Genomic DNA, 19,871 nt, shown 5'->3' with positions numbered 1-19,871 from the left:
TTGAAAAATTGGAAGCAGCCTAAGGGTCTAACAGGGGATCAGGTTAAAAAAAAAAAAGTACATCGCTACTGAATGGTATGTCATTCACAACGTGAATGAGGTACAAAGCTGTTCATAATATGTCAAGTGAAAACAACATATGTAAAATACACATAGCATTCTGTTTTTGTTTAAAGAATATATGTGATGGGAGTGTTTACATTTGTCAAAACTCATCCATGGTACACTTAAGGCCTATGCATTTATTTCACTGTTTAAAAATTTTGCCTCAAGAAAAGGAGAGGACCTAAAACAAATAATGAACTTTAGTTAATGATATATGTACCAATATCTTTAGGGGTGAGGTGTAGCAATGTCTGCAACTGACTTTGAAATGCATTTTAAAAAATCAGATGGATTGGTGGATGGATAAAAGAATAGATTTATAGGAGCTACTATAAAGGACACAAGGACAAAATCAAGGGGGAGGGTAGAGGTGGGGGAGGGAGGTGGGACTGGCTGGGGTGGGGTGGAGGGATGGGGAGAAAATGCAGACAATTGTAACTGAATAAAAATAAAAAAATAAAGAATAGATTTATGATAAAGTAAATATAGCACAATGTTAACACTTGCAGAATCTATACAGTGGGTTTATGCGTGTTCACTGTACAATTCTTTAAGCTTTTCTGTATTTTGGAAATTTTTCCTAATAAAATATGGAAGGAAAACACATGTGTGTGTGTGTATGTACAAATATGCAAAGAGAGGAAAAGCCTCAAAGGGGATCTACCAACATATCAGTACTGGTTCTCTCAAGGTACTACCGTTCTAGGGAATTTTACTTTATTCTGATGGTATTCTTTTCAAAAAAATTCTTTTTTGTTTATATTCTATAATTTCTTTGCAGTAGAAAATATTGCTTTTGATTTTTAAGAGCCACAACAGTGTATTTGGCAATGCAAATCGAATACACAGGGGTAGAGTGTCATGTCTATAATTTACTTTAAAATGGTTCAGTAAAAGGCACACATGGCAAAATGTCAATAGTTGGTGACTTCTAAGTCAGTGGTTCTAAACCCTGTTGCATGCATTAAAATCAACTGGGGAGCTTTAAAAACTCCCCATATTTAGACTACAACCCACACATATTATTAAATCAGGGTCTGTAGGGGTGGATGCCAAACATCAGGTTTTTAAAAAGCTGAGGTTGTAACCAAGGTTGAGAACCAGTTGTCTAAGTAGTGGGCATATGGGTGTTTGCTGCATTTCTACTTTTCTCCATATTTGAAAATTTTCATCAAAATACAGGGCTCCAGCACAAATAACGCCCCTTTTTTATTGCAAACTTTTATTACAAAATCATAAGAATGCAATTTTATAACATAACAATATCACGCCCAAGCACATCATATGACATTTTAGGTGAAATGTTCAAATTAAAACTATAAATTATCACATCCATATTATTACCCTACCAACTATACTCAATGGCGTTCCTTCTGCTGGATCCTGTATATTTTTAAAGGGCAGTAAAAGTCATTGCAGAGCAAACCCTCCATGCCTTTCTTCAGCCACTAGGAGGAAACCTAACACTGCTCAGTGCACCCATCTGGGTCCGGCATCTCTCAGCAGCCCCCTCTCTCATCCTCCCAGCCATGTGGCTTATTACTCAGACTCTTCCTAGGCAGTACTGGGCCCCATACCTGCCCTCCCCGGGATGTGCCAGTTGGCTTTGTTCTCCTTTTCCTGGCTGCAGGCCTCCAGGCTGCTCTGTCTCCCAGAGATTCAAATACCCTCTAGCCCACATTTGTTTCTCTCTAGCCTCTCTATAGTCCCAGCAATGAGGATTCCGACTCTTATTTCTCACTTCCTTGCAGCCTGTCAGAAACAGGTCATCTAGCCATGTGCATCCATTCTCCAGCCCTGACCATGACTTCGACACCTATCCCCTGGGCCCTCAGAAGGCAGCATGAGCTCCAATCCCAGCTCTGTTCCTTTCTAGCTGTGGGACCTTAGGCACGGTGCATAACTTTTCTGTGCCTCAGTTTCCTCATCTGTAAAATGGGGTAGATGGTAACAGTAGCTACTTCAAGGGTTGTTTTCAAGCATTGAACTAGTCAATTTATACTCAAATTGTTTAAGTTAAAACAGTGCCTGGCATAAGAGCAAGTATGTCTTCATTAAATTTGAGCTACTATTATAATCATCCAAGTAGAGGAGAGATAAGAAAGAAGCCTCTTCGTGAAATGGTTGGGTATTACTTTTAAATTTGTTACTATTTAAAATTTTTTCTTATGGAAAATTTCAAGCATACAGAAAATCAGACAGTATAGCACAGTACATTAAATATATACCCACTATATAGATGCAAAATTTTCTTTTTAAAAAGATTTTATTTATTTTTTTAGAGAAAGGAGAAGGGAGGAAGAAAGAGAGGGAGAGAAACACTGGTGTGTGACAGATACATCAATCAGCTGCCTCTCGCATGCCCCCTACTGGGGACCTGGCCTGCAACCCAGGCATGTGCCCTGACTGGGAATCAAACCAGCGACATTTTGGTTTGCAGGCTGGTGCTCAACCCACTGAGTCACACCAGATAGGGCTAGATGCAAAATTTTCAAATATTTTGCTATATTTACTTCATATATATTATTTATATACATTTTATATGTATATAAGTATGTGTGTATATATGTATGTATTTTTGGTAGATAAATCATTTAAAGATAAATTACAGATATGATACTAACTCCTCAGCATGCATCATAAGAAAAGAAGGCCATTTCTCTTATATAACCACTATACCATGACCACACCCGAGGAAGTAAGCAGTAATTCCCCAATAGTAATGCTCACTTCACATTTAGTCGATCCCTATTGTCTTGCCAATATCTTTTAGGGCTGTATTTCTCAAACCAGCCTCACATCCTGGATCGACCATTGCATTTGGTATTTCTCTTAAATCTCTGAATGTACAATAAACTATTTGTGTTGTTGTTATTCGTGTTCAGATTACTATCTTCCCTCTTTTCTAATAAAACCCACCAGAAGAACAAGCCTGTATCTGGGGAAAGGTGCCCATGCTTTCTCTGGAACAATCTCTCCCCTAGGGAGGTAGCCTAATGAGCATGGCCCTACCACAGAATATCTGAAGAAAAGCCATAGATAGGCAAGGGAAGGTACCTGGCCTGGAGCTCCAGGGAGCGCTGCTTTCCTGACACCAGGAAGGTTCGAGGCAGATTGAGGTTGGAGCTTTCCTTTAGCTGAATGGAGGGAGAAAGAGGCTTTGTGAGGCCTACTGCGTTCCACAGGGCCCTCATCCTCTGCACACATGCATGCACAGATTTGGGGTGAAGTCAGAAGGTTTTTGTTACAACCTCCCAGCACCAAGGCCCCACTTAGGGTCCCCATTTCCCACCTCCTCGTGCTTACCTCCATGCCATCTACATCAATGCGTGCCCGCACGCTAAACTTCTGGCCAAGGAGCCGCAGCCTGGGCACGCAGTAAAGGAGGCGGTCATTGAACTAGGAAGGAAAAGGTTTGGGTTGTATGTGCGGATGACCCAGGAGGGCTGTGGCCCAGCTCTCTTCTGTTATAAGACCCCTGAAGCTTTAGTACTGGGGACTCAAAGCAATAGATAGAGAAAACAGCCTAGACAGAGCACAAAGGTCACAAGGAAAGAGCCTAGGCACGAGAGTCACTTCATAGTTGGGTGACCTTGGGCAAGTCACTTCTCTCTCAGTCTTAGTTACATCATTTGTAAAGTACAGGGAAAAACATTCCTAGTGTAGACAGTGAAAGGACAATAAGTTAATGGAGGAAAGACTTAGTACCAGGACATAAGAGTCTCGAGTGATTACCAGGTCAACATGTGTCGGGGGCATGGCCCACCCACAACCCCACACCTGGCACTTACTAATATGAGGTATCGGTCTTGAGTGGTCCCATTCTTCGCTGACAGCTTAAGGATGTGGCCTTCTTTTATGAGCTCTTTAGTTGGGCTGACAATGTCTTCCTCACCCCCTAGCAGCTCATATACTTTCAGCAGCTTGTGCATTCGCTCCTGGTAAGAGACAGTAAGCAAAAGGCAGGGTTGTGGTGCTGGCCTCCCCTCAGAGGTTCACAAGTTGCAAGCCCTCCAGGACACAGGTGGGTGGCCAAGGAAGGGCAGGCTAGGAGAGTCACTCACCATTTTGCGGATGGCAGCATTAGAGTGTTCCGCTGCTGTGGCTATCAGCTCCAGAGACTCTGCAGGCAGAGTGGCAAGGAAGTTGGATGCAGGACTAGCAGAGATGCTCTTGGGGGCATCTTTGCTTTCTGAATACCTCTCCTGGCCTCACTACACCCTCCTCATTCCAGAAAGCAAATATGTCCATAGCACATAAAATCAGAAACTGTCTCAATTAATGCCACAATAGCAGAATCATAATACAAACAAGAGCTGGCAGCCAATAAAACCCAAGCTTGACAACATTATTATTACCATTAAAAATAACAACAATAATAGTTATTAATGTACTTGGAAGGAAACATACCCATGTTTTAACAAGTTGTCTCTGGGTGGTGGGACTATTGGTGGTTTCTATTGTCTTTAGATTTCTCTGTGTGTTTCACATTGTTGATAAAGAACATGTATTACTTTTATAATCAGAAAGTCATACAAAGAAACAAAAAGATGATCCTATTCTTTGTCTCAGTAATTCTTTTTGTTTTTTAGATTTTATTTATTTTAGAGAGAGGAGAGGGAGGCAGAAAGAGCGGGACAGAAACATGAACGTGTGGTTGCCTCTCATGCACCCCCCCACCAGGGACGTGGGCCACAACCCAGGCATGTGCCCTGACTGGGAATCAAACCGGCAACACTTTGGTTCGCAGGCCAGCACTCAATCTACTGAGCCACACCAGCCAGGGCTGTCTCAGTAATTCTGATTATAAGAACTATACTAAGAAAATAAATGTTCTAGGTACAAATGCATTTTGGTTGCAGTAGTGTTTATAACAGTGTCAAACTGGAAACAGAAATGGCCAACTGTAGGGGTTCACCTAAATGAAGTAATGTGCATTCATATAATGGTCTACTAAACAAACTTTACAAATGATGCTTGTGTATGGTTTTTCATCATTTGGGAAATGCTCAGGATATTTTAGGAAAAGTAAAGGATATGAATCGGTATATACGAAAACTTCTCAATTTTATAAATACTCACGTATAAAAAAACAGCAGAAAGAGTATGTCAAAATGTTCCTTGTGCTGATTCTCTGGGGGCTTGTATCACAGGTGATTTTTCCCCCTACCTCTTTCATCTTTCCTTTAATTTCCATATTTTCTGTAGTAACCAGGTATTATCAGGAAAATAATTGACATAAATTCCTATACATTTCCATACAGCAAAAAATCCTGCCCACCATGCTTGAGGCCCAGCTGCACTGCACCCACCTTGCACCGCACCCCTCTTGTCTGTTCAGTGCTAGGTTTTCCCACTCAGAAAATACGTCTGTAATGGAGGAGCACAGGTGCTTCTGATGTGGGCGCGTATGGTTGGCAAACTAAGTCTTGCTCTCCTAGGAGGCCCTCCCTCCATGACCAAGTCTTGGAGCTAAAGATCCGTGGCCTCTTTCCCAGACCAGGCCTTTCAGGTGCCAAGCTCCAATCTCCAACCCCTCCTCTACCCTAGCTGCCAGAGAGCTTTCTTATACACGGCTGGCTGTCACTCCTCTACTCATATGTGCCAATGGCTCCCCCATGCCTATAGGATAAGTACCCAGCCTTTTAGTCTGGCATTCAAAGCCCTTGGTGATCTGGCTTCTGATGACCTCTCCAGTGTTCTCTGCTTGCCTTTCAACATGTCCTGTCTTGCCTCACCTGGCCAACTGCCACTTAGTCTTCTGGATTCAGCTCACCTCCTCCAGTAAGTCTGCCCTGAATTCCCAGGCTGGGTTATGACCTTGGCTGGGTTCCCACATTTCCCTTGGCTCCACCTTCTGTCCTACTGGTCACACTGAGCATTCATTGTATGTTTATATGTCCACATTTGCATCCTGCAGTAGATCAAGGAGCCCCTAGGATGGAGTCAAGGTCCCACTACCCTCTCCAGGGCTCTCCAACAGATGCTTTGCATAAATTAGCTTTTTCATTCCTCACAATAACCCTGTAAGTGTGATTGTGCTGTCTGTCCTATGGGGAAACTAAGACTCAGAGAGAAGAGGTGCTGGCCTTAGGTTGTTTACCTGGGAGGCAGCAGAGTTGACCTCAGAGCTGGAGCTGCTTCTCTCAGTTGCCCTTTCTCCTATACATTCTGCATCTCCTCCATCCCAGGGAAGGGAGCATGCTGAGTGGTAGAGGTAGGGAAGGGGACAGGAAGAAGGCTCTGGCAAGCAGTGGGCATACAAGCTCAGGCCTGCGCAGGTTGCTGGACTGACTGAGGCTTTGCTATTGGGAACTCTGTCTGGAGATGTCTTGTGTGGGAAAAGACTGGCATTTCCAGTGTGTGCAGGCTCTTTCTGGAGGTTCAGTGTGGGGATCTTAGTTCAGGAATTCATCTGGGGGTTTAGGCTAAGGAGCACAGTTTGGGGAGATTGGTGTAGGAGCTTGGTATTGGGGGCTTTGGCAGTGCCTGATCTGGGCTTGGCAGTCTGGGACCTTATTTGGACTTCTGTCTTGGTCTCAGGGTGGGCAGCTCAGGCCAGGTGTTCCAGCTGACCTGGCTTGGTGAGCCCAATCTAGGGTCCAGGCTCAAGAATTTAGTCTGAGAAGTAGAAAGTGGAGGAGTCAGTCTGGGGAACCAGAGATATGATTCAGTGGGGCTCAGACCTGAAAGCACTTTCTGGGGCTCCACCTGAGGGTTTTAGTCTAAGAGGAAAACATAGGGAGGTCAGCTTAAGATCTTGGCTTAGGGAACTTAGTGAGCATATATATATTGGGCTGACTCTCATTCTGAGAAGCTCAGAAAACTCGACTGGGAAGTTCTTAGGGTGGGGGGCTCATCTTTGTGCTCCATGTGGGGAGCTCAGTCAGCCATGCTCACGCTCTGAGATTCCTTCTAGGGACACAGGTAGGGGTGAGATTGGTATAACACAGGAACCTAAATTTGGTGAACTCAATTTGGGGACTGATTTTAGGGGTACTTAGTATGGAGGGTGTCAGCCAGGGCACTCAGTAATGAAAACAGCTAACATTTCTGAGCCTTTACCATGTGCCAGACGTGGTGCCAAAAGCTTTACCTGGATGATTTCCTTTATTCTCCAGACAACTCTTTGGCGTAGGTATCATTATCACCACCACTGTACTGGAAAACTGAAGCTGAGAGACTGAGAGGCTCGCCCAGGGACATAAAGATGGAAAAAGGGACTCAATCTGGGGCTCAGTCTAGGGAGCAACAGTGGCAGCTCACTTTGGGGGTCCAGTCCAAGGAGCTCATTTAGAGCATTTCAGTTTGGAAATATCATGCTAGGGATCCAGTATGGAAGTAAAATTGCAGAACTCAGTCCTGGAACCTCAATGTGGACATGTGATTCTGTAGAATTCATGGGCTCTGAGTGGAGAAATGAGACAGGAGGCTTCCTGTGGGGGCCTCAGTGGCACTGAGGTGTCCTACGTTCTCAGTATGGGGCCCAGCCTGAAGACCTCGATCTACCAGACTCAACCTGGGAATCTCAATCCATAAAACTAAGTCCGGGAGGTAGAAAATGGGGGGCTTTGTCTGGGGGAAGTCAGTCTGGGAGTTGAGACTGAGAAGATCAGACTTGGAGCTTAGCATGGGTAGCTTAATTTGGGGGGCTTGGGCTAAGGAAAACACAGTCTGGAGTTTCTGTGCAGTGCTCAGTCTGGGCAGCTCAATTCCAGGGTTCTCTCTGGGGCTCACACTGGGGAACTCTAGAAGTCCATTCTGAGGGCTTGGTGGTCTGAGTCTGTGGTATGGGTCTTGAGTGTCAGTCTCTTGGGCTTGGGCTAGAAGTGTCAGTCTGAGGGACAGTACACAGAAGGGTTAATCTCAGGTGCTCGTTTTGGCAATACCCGTCTACAGAATGGTGGCCAAGGAGATCAGGCTGGGAGGCTCTTTTGGGGGAATCTCACTCTGGGACGTCAGACTGAGGGCTCTATCTGGGAACCCTAGTCCGGAGATCTCAGTTTGGGAAAACCAGTGTGGGAAATCTATGACTGGGACCTCAGACTGGTTCAGCCCGAGGGCTCAGGTTAGAGATGTCAGTCCATGGGAATCAGGGTGGAAGGCTTTTTCCAGAGATTCAGGTTATGTAGCTCATCTTGGCACCTCAGTGGGGGCTCTCATTTGGGGAAAGGAATATGGTACTTAGTCTTCAGATATTTGTTTGTAGAGCTCAGCTATCAAACTTTTTAGGTTTCTATCTCTTTCTCCAGGTCCAGGCTTGGTAGGAAAGTGCCCCATCTGGTGGTGTGGAGAGGGCTCACTTGGGAAGTGGATACAACTGTCTGCTACCGGCTCTTGTGGTTTCCAGGACCCCACACACTTTCCTAGTTTTCCTCCTACCTTTAGGGCTGCTCCTTTCTAAGTCTCTTTTGCTGATTTTACCTCCCTCAGCTTTGTCCTTGGTCCCCATCTTCTCCATGTACACTCACTCCCTTGGGGTTTGTGTTCAGCCTTATGGCTTTGCATACTGTCTATGCGCCAACGGCATCCAGATCTCTCTCCCTGGGATTGTATGCTCATCTTTGGCATGAGTTTAACTGGCAGCTCACTTTGAATAAGTCCAAAATCAAACTCCTAAGTGCATCTTAGGAACTATTACCACCAGCCAAAAAATTTGCAAGTCATTCTTGACTCTTTCTCCCGAGACCACACCCATTCCACCCTAGTTCTTTCGGTGCTACTCCCAAATGCAGCAACTGTGAGCAACATGGGTCTGAACTGTGTGGGTGCGCTTACACATGGATTTTATTCAACAAATTCTATAAATGCATTTTCTCTTTCTTATGTGTTTCTTAATGACATTTTCTTTCCTCTAGCTTACTTCATTATAAAAGTACTGTATGTAACACACACAGCATGTGTAAATCAACTATCATATGCTATCAGTAAGGCTTCCGGTCAACAGTAGGCTATTTGTCATTAAGTTATATGTGGATTTTTGACTACAGGGGGGTTGGTGCCCCTAATCTGGCATTGTTCAAGTGTCAACTGTATAATATATCTTGAATCTAACCATTTCTTACTACTTTCACAATTACCATCCTAGTCTCAGCCAATTTTTCTTACTTAAATTTTTGCAAAAAAGGCCTCTAACTGGTGGTGTCTTGGCTCCCTCTCTAGCCCTCGATCAATACCTTCTCATGACCACCCTCTGCATTCAGAATAAAATCCATCTACTGATCTCTGCCTTCAGAGTCTCACTTCTCTCTCCAATCCTACTTCTACCTTTCTATCCTCACTTGTCATGCTCAGGTCACACTGGCCCTCTTGTTGGTCCAGAGACAGAGCTGCCACCTCCTCTCCTAACTTCCATCTTAGGAACTCTGCACCTGCTGTTGCTTCTGTGTGGAATATGCTCCTTCCGAATCAGTGCTCTTCCCCAATTGACATGTGGCTCACTTCTTGTTATTCAGGTTTGATTCAAGTATCTTCTATTCAGAGAGGTCACCCAACCTAGAGTAGGTCCCCCAGGCAGTTATCTCGCTCTCTTATTCACTGAATTACACATAGCGCCTATCTAATATTTTCCCATGTATTTATTACAGTAAGTCCTCAAGGTCATCAACTGGTTCTTGGAATTGTAGAGAAATGATGTATAATGAAACTAGCTTTACCATAGGCTAACTGATACAGGCAAGAGTTGAGTTCCTATGGCATCTCATCAATGTTCTAATGAAATGGCATTGAAGGAAATGACATTATTCGAGGACCTGCTGTACTTTTGTTTATTGTCTATCTTTCTGACTAGAATATACACTCCCTGAGATCAAGGGCCTTCTCTGCCTTGTTCATCTTCATTTCCCCTGTGCTTAAGACAATGCACAGAACACAGAGGTGCTCAGTACATAGCTGTTATGGTAAGGAAGGAATAAAGTGAAATAAAAGTCTGGGCTGAGAAAGTTGGGAAGACTCTGGGGAGTACTTTTTGAGGTGTGATGCTGGAGGGTGGGTTTTATACTGGAGGAATCAGAATTAAACACTTTTCTAGTAGTTAAGGGTGGGGAGGCAGTATCTCAGCCTAGAGATCTATATCTTGGAGCCAGAAAATATCGAATCCTGTCTGGGGTGCTCAGTTCTGGAGAGGTGATTCTGTGGGGCTCTGATCAGACTTGGAGTTTCTTTTGCGAGGTTCATTCTGGGCAGAGGCTGTCAGTTATGGAGTGGAGCTCTAAATGTGGAGGATGGAAAATCAGAGGCTCAATAAGATAAATCTCTTTCTGGGGAGCTTAGCTGTGGAGATTCAGTTAAGAGGTGTTGGCCTGAGGGGTCAGTCTGGGTTCTCAGCCTTGTGGCTCAATCCCTTTGGGCTTGAAGCAACTTTATTTGAGGACAAGTCTAGGGGTCAGCCTTGAGGTCTTGGCCTGGGAAATAGGTGGCTCCCTTTATGGGATCATTCTGGGCATGCCCCTCAAACTCATGGCATTCCTGTTGGAAACTTCAGACTGGGGAACTCCTGAATGTTCTGAGTCATCAGGCAGAGATCTCAACCTGGAGGTTTATCCTGGGGTCTCACTCTAGAGCCTCAATGTGGGCCTTTCAGTCTGCAGATCCTATTCTGGGATTTCAATTACATGCAATGGAAGGCTGCCCCTGTGAAATAAGTCTTGGTGCGGGACTGGGCCTGGGTGTGTGCACTCACTTTGGGCGTCCTTGCTGTCCGGTGAGCCATGGGGCAGCTTTAACAGATAGTCCTTCAGAAGCAGCTCATAGCGTGGGATGCGCTGTACAGGCTCCAGCATGTGGTGCTGCAACGTCAGGTTGCCACAGGCTTCCTCCTTCTGTGACGGGCAGAGGCAGAAGGGCTCAGGTCTGGCCATGGAAACCCCCACTGGGTCCCTGAAGACCTCTCCTCCCTAGTCTACTCCATCCATCTTTGCCACTTACCTGCACCTCATGGATGATCACTTTAAACTGGGTGGAGCGCTCCGTCCAGGTGTTGACCAGCTCTACAGCCCGGTCAAAGTTTTTTACATACTCGCCATACATCTTGAGGAAGGGTGCCAATTTTTGCAGGATGTCTCCAATGCGTGGGTAGCGGTCCCTGGGGTGGAAGCAGAGGCTGACACAGTTCTGTCGATCCTTGTCCCCCAACCCCCTCCCACCCCATAGATCTCCATCTCCAGGCAGAGAACTATGGGGTCCCTTAGTCCTGGAAATCTACCTTTCCACCAGTCTACTTCTTAGGAAATTCTGCTTATATTATCATTCAATTAGGCCAAGAGGCTCTGCTTGACCAGAAACTTTTGCCTGGGCTGCCACACACCCCAACCCTGCCCTGCTCAAGCACCAGGAATGATACTTCTTGGAATACCTGTGCTGATCTAATTGCAAGGGCTACTTCAAACACTGAGTTTATTTATTTATTTATTTACTTACTTACTTACTTACTTATTTATTTATTTATAAATCTTCGCCCAAGGATATATTTATTGATCTTAGAGAGAGAAGAAGGGCAAGAGAGAATGAGAGAGAGAAATGTTGATGTGAAAGAGAAACATCAATTGGTTGCCTCTTGTATATGCTCTGACTGGGGACCGAACCTGCAATCTTTTGGTGTATGGAATGATACTCCAACCAACTGAGCCACCTGGCCAGGGCCATATACTGATTCTGTACCCAGTCCTGTGTTGGGTGATTCTGGGGGCACAAATGAGTCATACTTAGTGGAGCCCTGAGAGGGTAACAATCTGGTACAGAAGGCAAAGTGACCAGGCCTGGCTGCACTCCACAAGGGTCTCAGTCAGCTAGGGGACACACAGGACTGTGACTGGCCCAGCCTTCAATGATCACAGTCAGTTGGGAAAATGCAGGAGTTGGCTTCATGCCAGCCCTCCCTGGTCACAGTCTGGTGAGGGGGACATACTTTATCTCATGGGTGTGGGGAGTATACAGATGATTTTAAGCAGGAAATGACATGGTCTGACTATTGTTCTGAAAGACCATTCTGGCAGGTGGTGCATACTCTACAGGATGGATTCAAGAGGAGAGCCTGGAGGCTGGGAGACTGCCTGTCACCCCTGCATATCTACCTGAGGCCTCAGCTCAGGCATCACCTCCTCCCTGGATCCTTTAAGTTTGGTCCATTTATCTGGATTCCCACAGCCTCCCATTCTGAGCTATCATAGCACTGATAAAAAAAAAAAGCGCACATTCATGAGCACTTATATACTGGGTATTATTCTAAGCTCTCTACATGTATCAGCTAATTTAATCCTTAAAACATTCCTACAAAGTAGGCTATTATTACTACCTTTATTTTATAGAGAAGAAACTGAAGCACAGTAATTTAAGAAACTTAATGTTACAAAGGTACAAATAACAGACTTGGAATGTGAAGCCAGCCAGTTTGGCTCGTAACCTCATACTCTTAAGGGCTTTGCTATTCTGTAATAATTTTCTGAGTCCTAGACTGTGTTTCCTTTTAGTTTGGGAGGGCCTAGAAGGCAGATCTTGGGCCTGATTCTTTTTGTGACAGGGGGTAAGAGGAGAGGGCAGGCAGGAATGAACTTGTGCACACATCTAGACTGGGCTTGACAGGAAAGCGGACAGGAGGGTAGGCAGCTTAGATCTGGGGCCCCTCACCATTCTTCCATGCGCTTCTCTAGCTCAGGCAGCAGAAATTGCTGGTGGAAGCAATAGATGGAGCAGATGTTAGAGAAGATGCCGTGGACAACATCGGCCGGGAAGGAACTGCGGTTCCGAGCTTCTTCCAGCAGCCGGGCACAGAACACCTGTGGGGCAGGGCAGGAGCGCTCAGTGCAACTGAGCCTGGGGCTTGGCTAGGGAAGGGGCCGCTTGCAGGTGAGGGCAGTGTTTGAAGACAGCTCTGTGGACCTTTGGGATCAGTATGGTCTTGAGACTGAGGGCAGAGGGAATGGAGTTAGGTTTGCATGTGGGGTTGGATTTCAGGTTGTCAAGGTTAGGACCTGGAGGTAGGCACTGAAACAATGACAAGTCAGGATCAGGGTCGAGGTCAGAATTAGATTCAGGGCCAGAGAGAAGGTTGGAATTACATCTGTTCATTTAGCAAATATTTTTGAGTGCCTACTGTGAGCTGGACAGTGAAGAACACAGACAAAAATCCCTACCCTTAGGGATTCTAATGACTTTGAGGTCAGGGTTAAAATGAGGTTCAAGGTCTGGTTTACAGCCAGGGGTAAATTCAGGGTCTGGGTCAGAGTTGCAGTCAAGGCTGGTGTACTCTCCTAGGGTTAGGAATGAGGGTTAGTACAAAGATCAAGCTTGGGGTCATAATCAAAGTTGACTTTGGGGACAGGATAGGGAGCAATGTCAGAGAGGAGCCTTAACACCTCTAGATTCTGGCTCCAATGGGAGGGTTGGGCTCAGGCCCTATCACGTCTTTCTTGGTGTCCACCTACCAGATACTAGGGATTCGAGACCCCTGAGGGGCTGTTCACCTGATCCAGGAGATGGAGCCTGGAAACATAGGCCTTCTCAGTTTGCAGGAGCTCGTTGGCAATGTGGAACACCTTCTGTTGCACGGTCAACTGGAAAGGAGAAGAGGCACCAGGTGACCCATTATCTTGTACCCTAACACTCAACCAAGCCCCCAAAATTCTCAGAACAGCTCAAATGTTACTCTAAGTCTAATGCTTCTCAGAGAAAACCCTACATCCCGCATCTAGGCCTATAAATCCCATAGCTTCATCCCTGACTCTCCAGTGTATCATAAAAGCCACCCCTCAATTCAGATGCCATGCACACTCTTTCACTAGGCCACTCATTCACCCAGCGATCTGCTCTATTCATTCAGCATAGTGCAGTGATTAGGTGTGTGGGTGGGGAAGTCAGACTTCCTGGGTTCAAATCCTAGCACTCCCATTCATTAGCTTGCATAAATTATGTAACTGTTCTGTATTTAAGTCTTTTTATGTATTCAGATAATAATAGAGCCCAAGTCCATTTGTAATTGAGACAATTAAATGATTTAATATAAATAAAACATAGCAGACTACAGATTAAGCAGTCTAGAAATGTTAGTTATTTATTCACCCACTCAGCTGACTGTCAGGAAAGGCTTGTTAAGTAGCTGGAGTGGAAGGAAAACACAAAAGTCTAAAAATGTATAAAACTCATTGCCTGTTGGCCTAGTTTCCTATTCATTGGGCATATATTTGCTGAGACCCTGGCCTTAGCCCCCACATTTAAGCTGGGTTCTGGTGGAGCAGGCATTCTGGCTGTGACCTAACTTCTGCCCACAGCCGAAGGGTGCCTTTGGAAGCAGTGCTAGGCTGCTGGGGCCGAGAAAGAGGTTCCTGCTGCTGAGAGCCTTTATCCCCAGAGCCTCAGGTCTCTGGAGGATTCTAGAGCTCTTGTGCCCCTCCACAGGCCAGCTGTTGAGAAGTCTCCCTGGATGTGAGAGACTTTCCATTTTACAAATAAAGAAACTGAGGCTTGTAGCGGGGGAGCAGAGACTTGCCCAACATCACGTAGCTATTAAGTCATGGGATTTTGCAGCTAGAACAGGGCTTTAAAGATCCCCAACCAGGATGCCCATCTTTAAGTTGAAAAACTGAGACCCAGTCAGTGGTTCTTCAATGAGGGTAGAACAATTTTCCAAGTGGGCATTTGGAACTGTGCGTGGTCACTTCGGTAGTCACAGCGATAGGGGGTGTAGGGGTTTACTACTCGTATTTAGTACTAGGGGACCAGGGAAGCCTGAGGTCCACAGTAGAAACATTCCGTGTTTTGAGAGGTACTGAGCTAAGAGAAGAACCAAGCAGACCAGCCGGGCTCCTGGTTTCTCCACATGGTCCTGCCACTCAGTGAACATGGGTGAGTACCTCCACAGACTCCTGTCTCTCCATCAGGGGCACTGGGATTTCTCTGTCCTTCTCATCCTCTTCTTCGTCATCTTCCTCCTCCAGGTCACTATCAACCTCCTGGGAGCTGGGTCGGTGGGGGTCAGCCAAAGCAACAGGAACACTGGCCAGGGCAGGGGGACCGGGGCAGAGGCTGTGGCTGGGGGGCCCATCCTCACTGACGAAGCAGGTCTCCTCACTGTTAGATGGTGAGCTGATGCTGTCAATGCCGCTGTCTCGGTTGGGCACCTTCTCGCCATCCCGGGGCCCGGGAGCCAGCAAGAACAGGCAGCGGGAGGCCTCACCCTCAGGGAGCTGGGGCGCTGGTGGCTGCAGAGGTGGCTGTGGCAACATGGCTGGCTCTGTGGGACCTGGGCTGGGGCCAGGGGCTGGCCTGTCCGAGGCAACAATCACAGGCTCTCTGAGGTGGGTAGTGGACACACATGGAGGCAGAGTGTGAACTTGACTGAGGTCTGTCTTACAACTGTCCTTCCTACCCCAGGTCCGCCCTCACTCCTAGGGGGTCCCCTAGGGACCAGACTCACCTTTCAAATTTCTCAATCAGTGAGGATACTGCTGCTGAACTGGGGCTGGCCTCTGCCCTGGAAGCCAGGCCCTTGGCCACTCGGGGGTCTGCAGGCAGCGGGCGTGATGGTGGAGGGGGGATGGGCTCAGGTGGAGGGGGCATCCGGGGCATCTGCAGGTAGCTGGGCTTCGGAGGGACTGGAGAGATGGACAGGGAGCAGAGAGAAGGGATCGCAGTGAGCTGGGTTTGGATAAGGCTGTCATGGCCAAGCCACAAGCTCCTCCACAAACTCCCAGTTTGCACCTTTGCCCAAGGCAGGCACAGAGCAGGCCTGAGGTGAGGTCCAGTGTGCATACATTAGCTCCAAGCCACAGCCTTCTGCCCCTAGACCACCATGCTTCCTATTCTTCTAACATGCCTTCTTCTCTGCCACTGGCCAATCTTTATCTTTCTTTGTCCCTTCTTCTGAGCCATTTCTCTGCCACTCTCTGGAACAACTTACCCTGTGGCTTTGGGCCTGGTGCCCGCTTCAGTGGTGAAGGACGCTGGCTGGGGGTTTCAGTGGGGGGGCCAGGGTCTGAGCGAAGCCTCTGGGGACCTTCTGGATGAGGCTCAATGCTCTGACCAGGGTCAAGGGACAAACTTTTAACCAGGATCCGGTTTCCCTGGTGCAGCCCTGCAGAAAGGGAGAAACTTGGTATGAAGCAAAGGGTTACTACAAAGTGGACTGGAGAGTAGCACATCTTAACAAGTATTTGGGGTGTCTTGCGTTTCCCTGAGCCCCTTTTCTAGCTACAGTGCCTTTCTGGGAAGCCCCTATCCCAGCCCTTGGATGAGGAATCAAGCCCAGGACTGTGGCTGGCAGTTTTCATCAATACACAAGACCTTTGGCAACATGACGAGAGTTCTTTGTGATCAGTGCATTGATTCCTCGTATGTCACTAGGCATTATTTACTTGGGAGTTTAACCAGGTGGGGGGTGGGAGTGAACACCCTACAGTTTGCTTATGTGTTTACAGGCCTTGTTTATGCAGATAAAGTGGGTATGCTGAGCCGAAACCATTCTTTACCCTTTTTCTTAGGGTCCTGAGGACACGTGGACTTCCTTATCTACAATTTTAAATAGCTGAATGTCTGGCAAGTATTAAAATTGTATTTCATGAGCAAAAATTTTGCTTCTTAAAATCCCACATTCTCACTAATCTGAACTACTTTCCTCTACACTCACCCCCCGCCACCAGAGTTCAGGTCACATGAACAGCTTTAAGACAGCAACAAACTCAGAAAATGGGAGGCCTTTTTGCACTGTCCCTCCTGTCTCACTGTGGGCTCCCTGAACCCACCTCTTTGGTTCTGGGAGAGATGATAACCACACTTGGGAGAGAAGATTTGGTCTGGCTGCAGTAAGGGACCCCCTCCCCTGCCAGGGATGACATGCCCTCAGCGAAGAAGTGTGAGGCTCAGGTGGGCCGGGCTGGGCAGAGAGCTGTGGGGGGTCTGAGATGATTGAGAAGTCAATGGAGGTCAGAGAAGAGAAGGGAAGGCCTGGATGGCAGGCTGAGGATCAGGGTGACCATCCTGTGGGCAAAAGGGGGCCATGAAAGGCCATCATGTAGGGCAGGATACAGGCAAACAAGTTTGAGGACAAAAGAGTGGGTGGCAGTCAAGAGCTCCCACAGCCACGTGGCCTCTCACAGCCACAGAGGGTATGTTACCGTGTGACATATACTCTCATACATGAGCGACAACAAATGGGCTCACTCAGTCACAGAGATACATGGTGTTATTTAGTGTTTCACACAGCTGCAGAGGCACATACATTCGCATATTCAATCACATGCCATCATGCTCCTGAAAACCTGGTCCTATACAGTCAGAAAGACCCACAGTCACACCCTTCCATATTATCATGCAGCCCCACGGTATTACATGTACTGGTAACCATGTTAATGTACAGTCGCGAAGACACAGTCACACAATGCAAGCCTACCATTTCACATTCTCACACAACAATCACCCAACCATTTATCATCATATACCCATGTATACACTCCTCAAACATGGTTCCACTAAGTCCCACAAAGATATGTAACGTCACTTATACTGTGTTTCACAATTGCAAGGCCAGAGTATCATACCGTTCACATACCTGCAAACAGTTCACACAGTCACAAAGACTATAGCCACACAGGGTCATTATCCCATGTCAGATACAACCTCAGCACAAAGTCACACACTACCATGTACCCAGAAACACAGATACACTATCACAGACACATGGCATAACTACTCTGTCATACACATGAAACAAGCATGTCCTTGATATCCCGGGCTCTTAGGGGCTCAGTCATATACACACACACACACACACATGACATTTGCCTCCTAGTCTAGTCAGTCACATGGCCTGTGTTACAAAAACACAGTTAAACACACACACACAAACACCATACAGGGTCACATAGGCAAAAAAAAAAAAAAAAAGGAGTTGCAGGGAAATTTAGGTCTCCCAGTCCTAGAGGGAAGGAGTATACCAACCCCCAGGGTTCCAGCAGCTTCCCTGAGTCCCTGACACCACATTGGCCACAGTCTAGCCAGATAGGCCTCAGGGGTCTCGGTCATGGTTCCCTCCCAGTCCTGAAGGAACATGGTGCCCCAGGCCCCAGATTGAGCCCTCTTCCCCGACTCTGTACCTTGCTTTGGGTGCAGTTTCCTCACTTCCTTTCCCACCTGAGCAGGCAGGGCCCTGGCTGGGAGGGTGGAGGTGTTCCTCTCAGCTTAGCTGGGCTGTTCACTCTGCCCTGCTCAGCACATCCTGGCCTGGTCCTGCCCTGCCCTCCCCCCTGGGTGTGGGGTTGAGGAGGATGAATCACCTGGAGGGTGGCACATGCAGAAACATAGTTGGAGAGACACATGGCCAGAGAAATGAGAGACACAGAGTAGCTGACATGGCCAGCGATCCAGGGAGTAAAGCCAGACACTCCCTCATGCAGAGACCTTGCTCAGAGATACACACATAGGTGCTGGAGTCCCAGATGCTCCTTGTTTGTGTCCTCAGGCCTGGGGGAGCTAACCTGGCCCTGTTTCCATACCTCAAAGCAGGCAGTCCTCCCTGGACAAGTCCTCCCCACCCAGTCTGTACAGGGCAGTAGGGTCCCTGGCTGGGCCTTCTCTCCCTTTGCTTCAGTGCTTGTCCTGGGGATAGGGTGACAATACCACCCTCCATGGTTCTGCTGGGTCCCAGCGTCTGTTCCCTCCTCACCCACCTCACCTGGGAGTCCACAGATGGATCTGCCTCACCTTTCTTCCTGCCTCTGTACAGGCAGCCCTGCAGAATGGGAAGCTGAATGAAATTCATATATTCTAGGATATCTTGGGTCCCTGTGTGACAGCGGCAGGGATTTTCAGCCCAGTTTCTAATAAGGGAATGTAGACAAAGAGAGGGGCTATGTATTGCCCGAGATCTCACAGTAAGTCAGTCAATGGCTGACTGTCAGCAGATTGGTCCTGGACTGGACTCCTTTTTTAACCATGTTCTCCAAAGGGAGTCTGGAAAGAAGGGGAACCAGGAGGAGCAGGAGTGGACCTCAGTGCTTCAGAAAGTGGTGAGCTGCAGTGTGGCTAGGAAGAGCAATGACCCCAAGCCTGCCCACAGAGATGAACAGGGTTCCAGTTCAGGAGCCTAGGCCTGGCCAAGAATGAGTAGGGGCTCCACTGAGGTAAAGAAGGTTCAAGATCCTTCCTTCTATTCTAGTGTCCCCCTCCCTGTCCCTCTGCCTATATTTCCCTATCTCCTATGTTTTTCCTCAGTGGAGCCCTTGGCCCCAGGTCTTGTTCCTTCCAGGTGGTGGCATGAACCTTCAGCTCAGGTCATGCCACTTACCTGCACAATAACCTTCTGTGACTCTCATGGGGAAAATAGGAACTGCTGAGCTAGGCCTCTGTGGCCCCTCATGACCTGCTGGGCTTTCTGGTTTCCCTTGGGTTCATTTAATTCCCCAAATATTTCTGAGCTCTGCTCTGAGCCTGGTAGACTCTGTGCTGGGGAATATAAACATCCCATCCCTGCTCTCTGGGAGCTCCTGGAGAGGTCCTCGCCTTCTTAGATACCACAGCCCTTCCCACTGCCCCACCTCCTTCCCACCCAACTACGGCCTGCATTGGTTTTCTCCAGCCCATTTTTTATGGGTGATAATCCACAAAAGTCTCTCTCTCACACACATGAGCACACACACATCTACACACCCGACAACGTCCTCCATTAGGACTGCCCCCCCCCCACCACTGGGGTCACCAGAGTCCCCAGCGCCCTCTGGAATGGAGGCCACAGAAGGCCCCCACCCCACCCCACTCCACCCCAATAAAGTCACACCACC

The 19,871-nt window shown here is 47.4% G+C and overlaps 1 protein-coding gene across 2 annotated transcripts in view; it reads right to left on the bottom strand.

Annotated features, from left to right (window-relative positions):
• Nucleotides 1-19,871, bottom strand: part of FGD1 (FYVE, RhoGEF and PH domain containing 1) — a 39,133-nt gene that overhangs the window by 5,220 nt on the left and 14,042 nt on the right. The window contains exons 1-12 of one of the 2 annotated variants that reach the window (XM_053917389.1): nt 18,189-18,205; nt 15,998-16,171; nt 15,515-15,692; nt 14,952-15,390; nt 13,566-13,655; nt 12,730-12,878; nt 11,032-11,188; nt 10,787-10,925; nt 4,170-4,228; nt 3,897-4,043; nt 3,412-3,504; nt 3,163-3,242 (exon numbers count right to left, since the gene is read on the bottom strand). In XM_053917389.1, the coding sequence (XP_053773364.1) occupies nt 3,163-3,242; nt 3,412-3,504; nt 3,897-4,043; nt 4,170-4,228; nt 10,787-10,925; nt 11,032-11,188; nt 12,730-12,878; nt 13,566-13,655; nt 14,952-15,390; nt 15,515-15,666 (1,505 nt within the window). In that variant the 5' untranslated portion in view covers nt 15,667-15,692; nt 15,998-16,171; nt 18,189-18,205. Of the gene's footprint in view, nt 1-3,162; nt 3,243-3,411; nt 3,505-3,896; nt 4,044-4,169; nt 4,229-10,786; nt 10,926-11,031; nt 11,189-12,729; nt 12,879-13,565; nt 13,656-14,951; nt 15,391-15,514; nt 15,693-15,997; nt 16,172-18,188; nt 18,206-19,871 lie in introns of those variants that run through there. The other variant, XM_024564367.3, reaches the window with a different exon arrangement.

This window comes from Desmodus rotundus, chromosome X (assembly GCF_022682495.2).
Source record: "Desmodus rotundus isolate HL8 chromosome X, HLdesRot8A.1, whole genome shotgun sequence".
Classification (NCBI taxonomy): Eukaryota; Metazoa; Chordata; class Mammalia; order Chiroptera; family Phyllostomidae; genus Desmodus; species Desmodus rotundus.
Note: the sequence above shows the minus strand (reverse complement) of the source record. Positions and strands in the feature narration are given on the sequence as shown.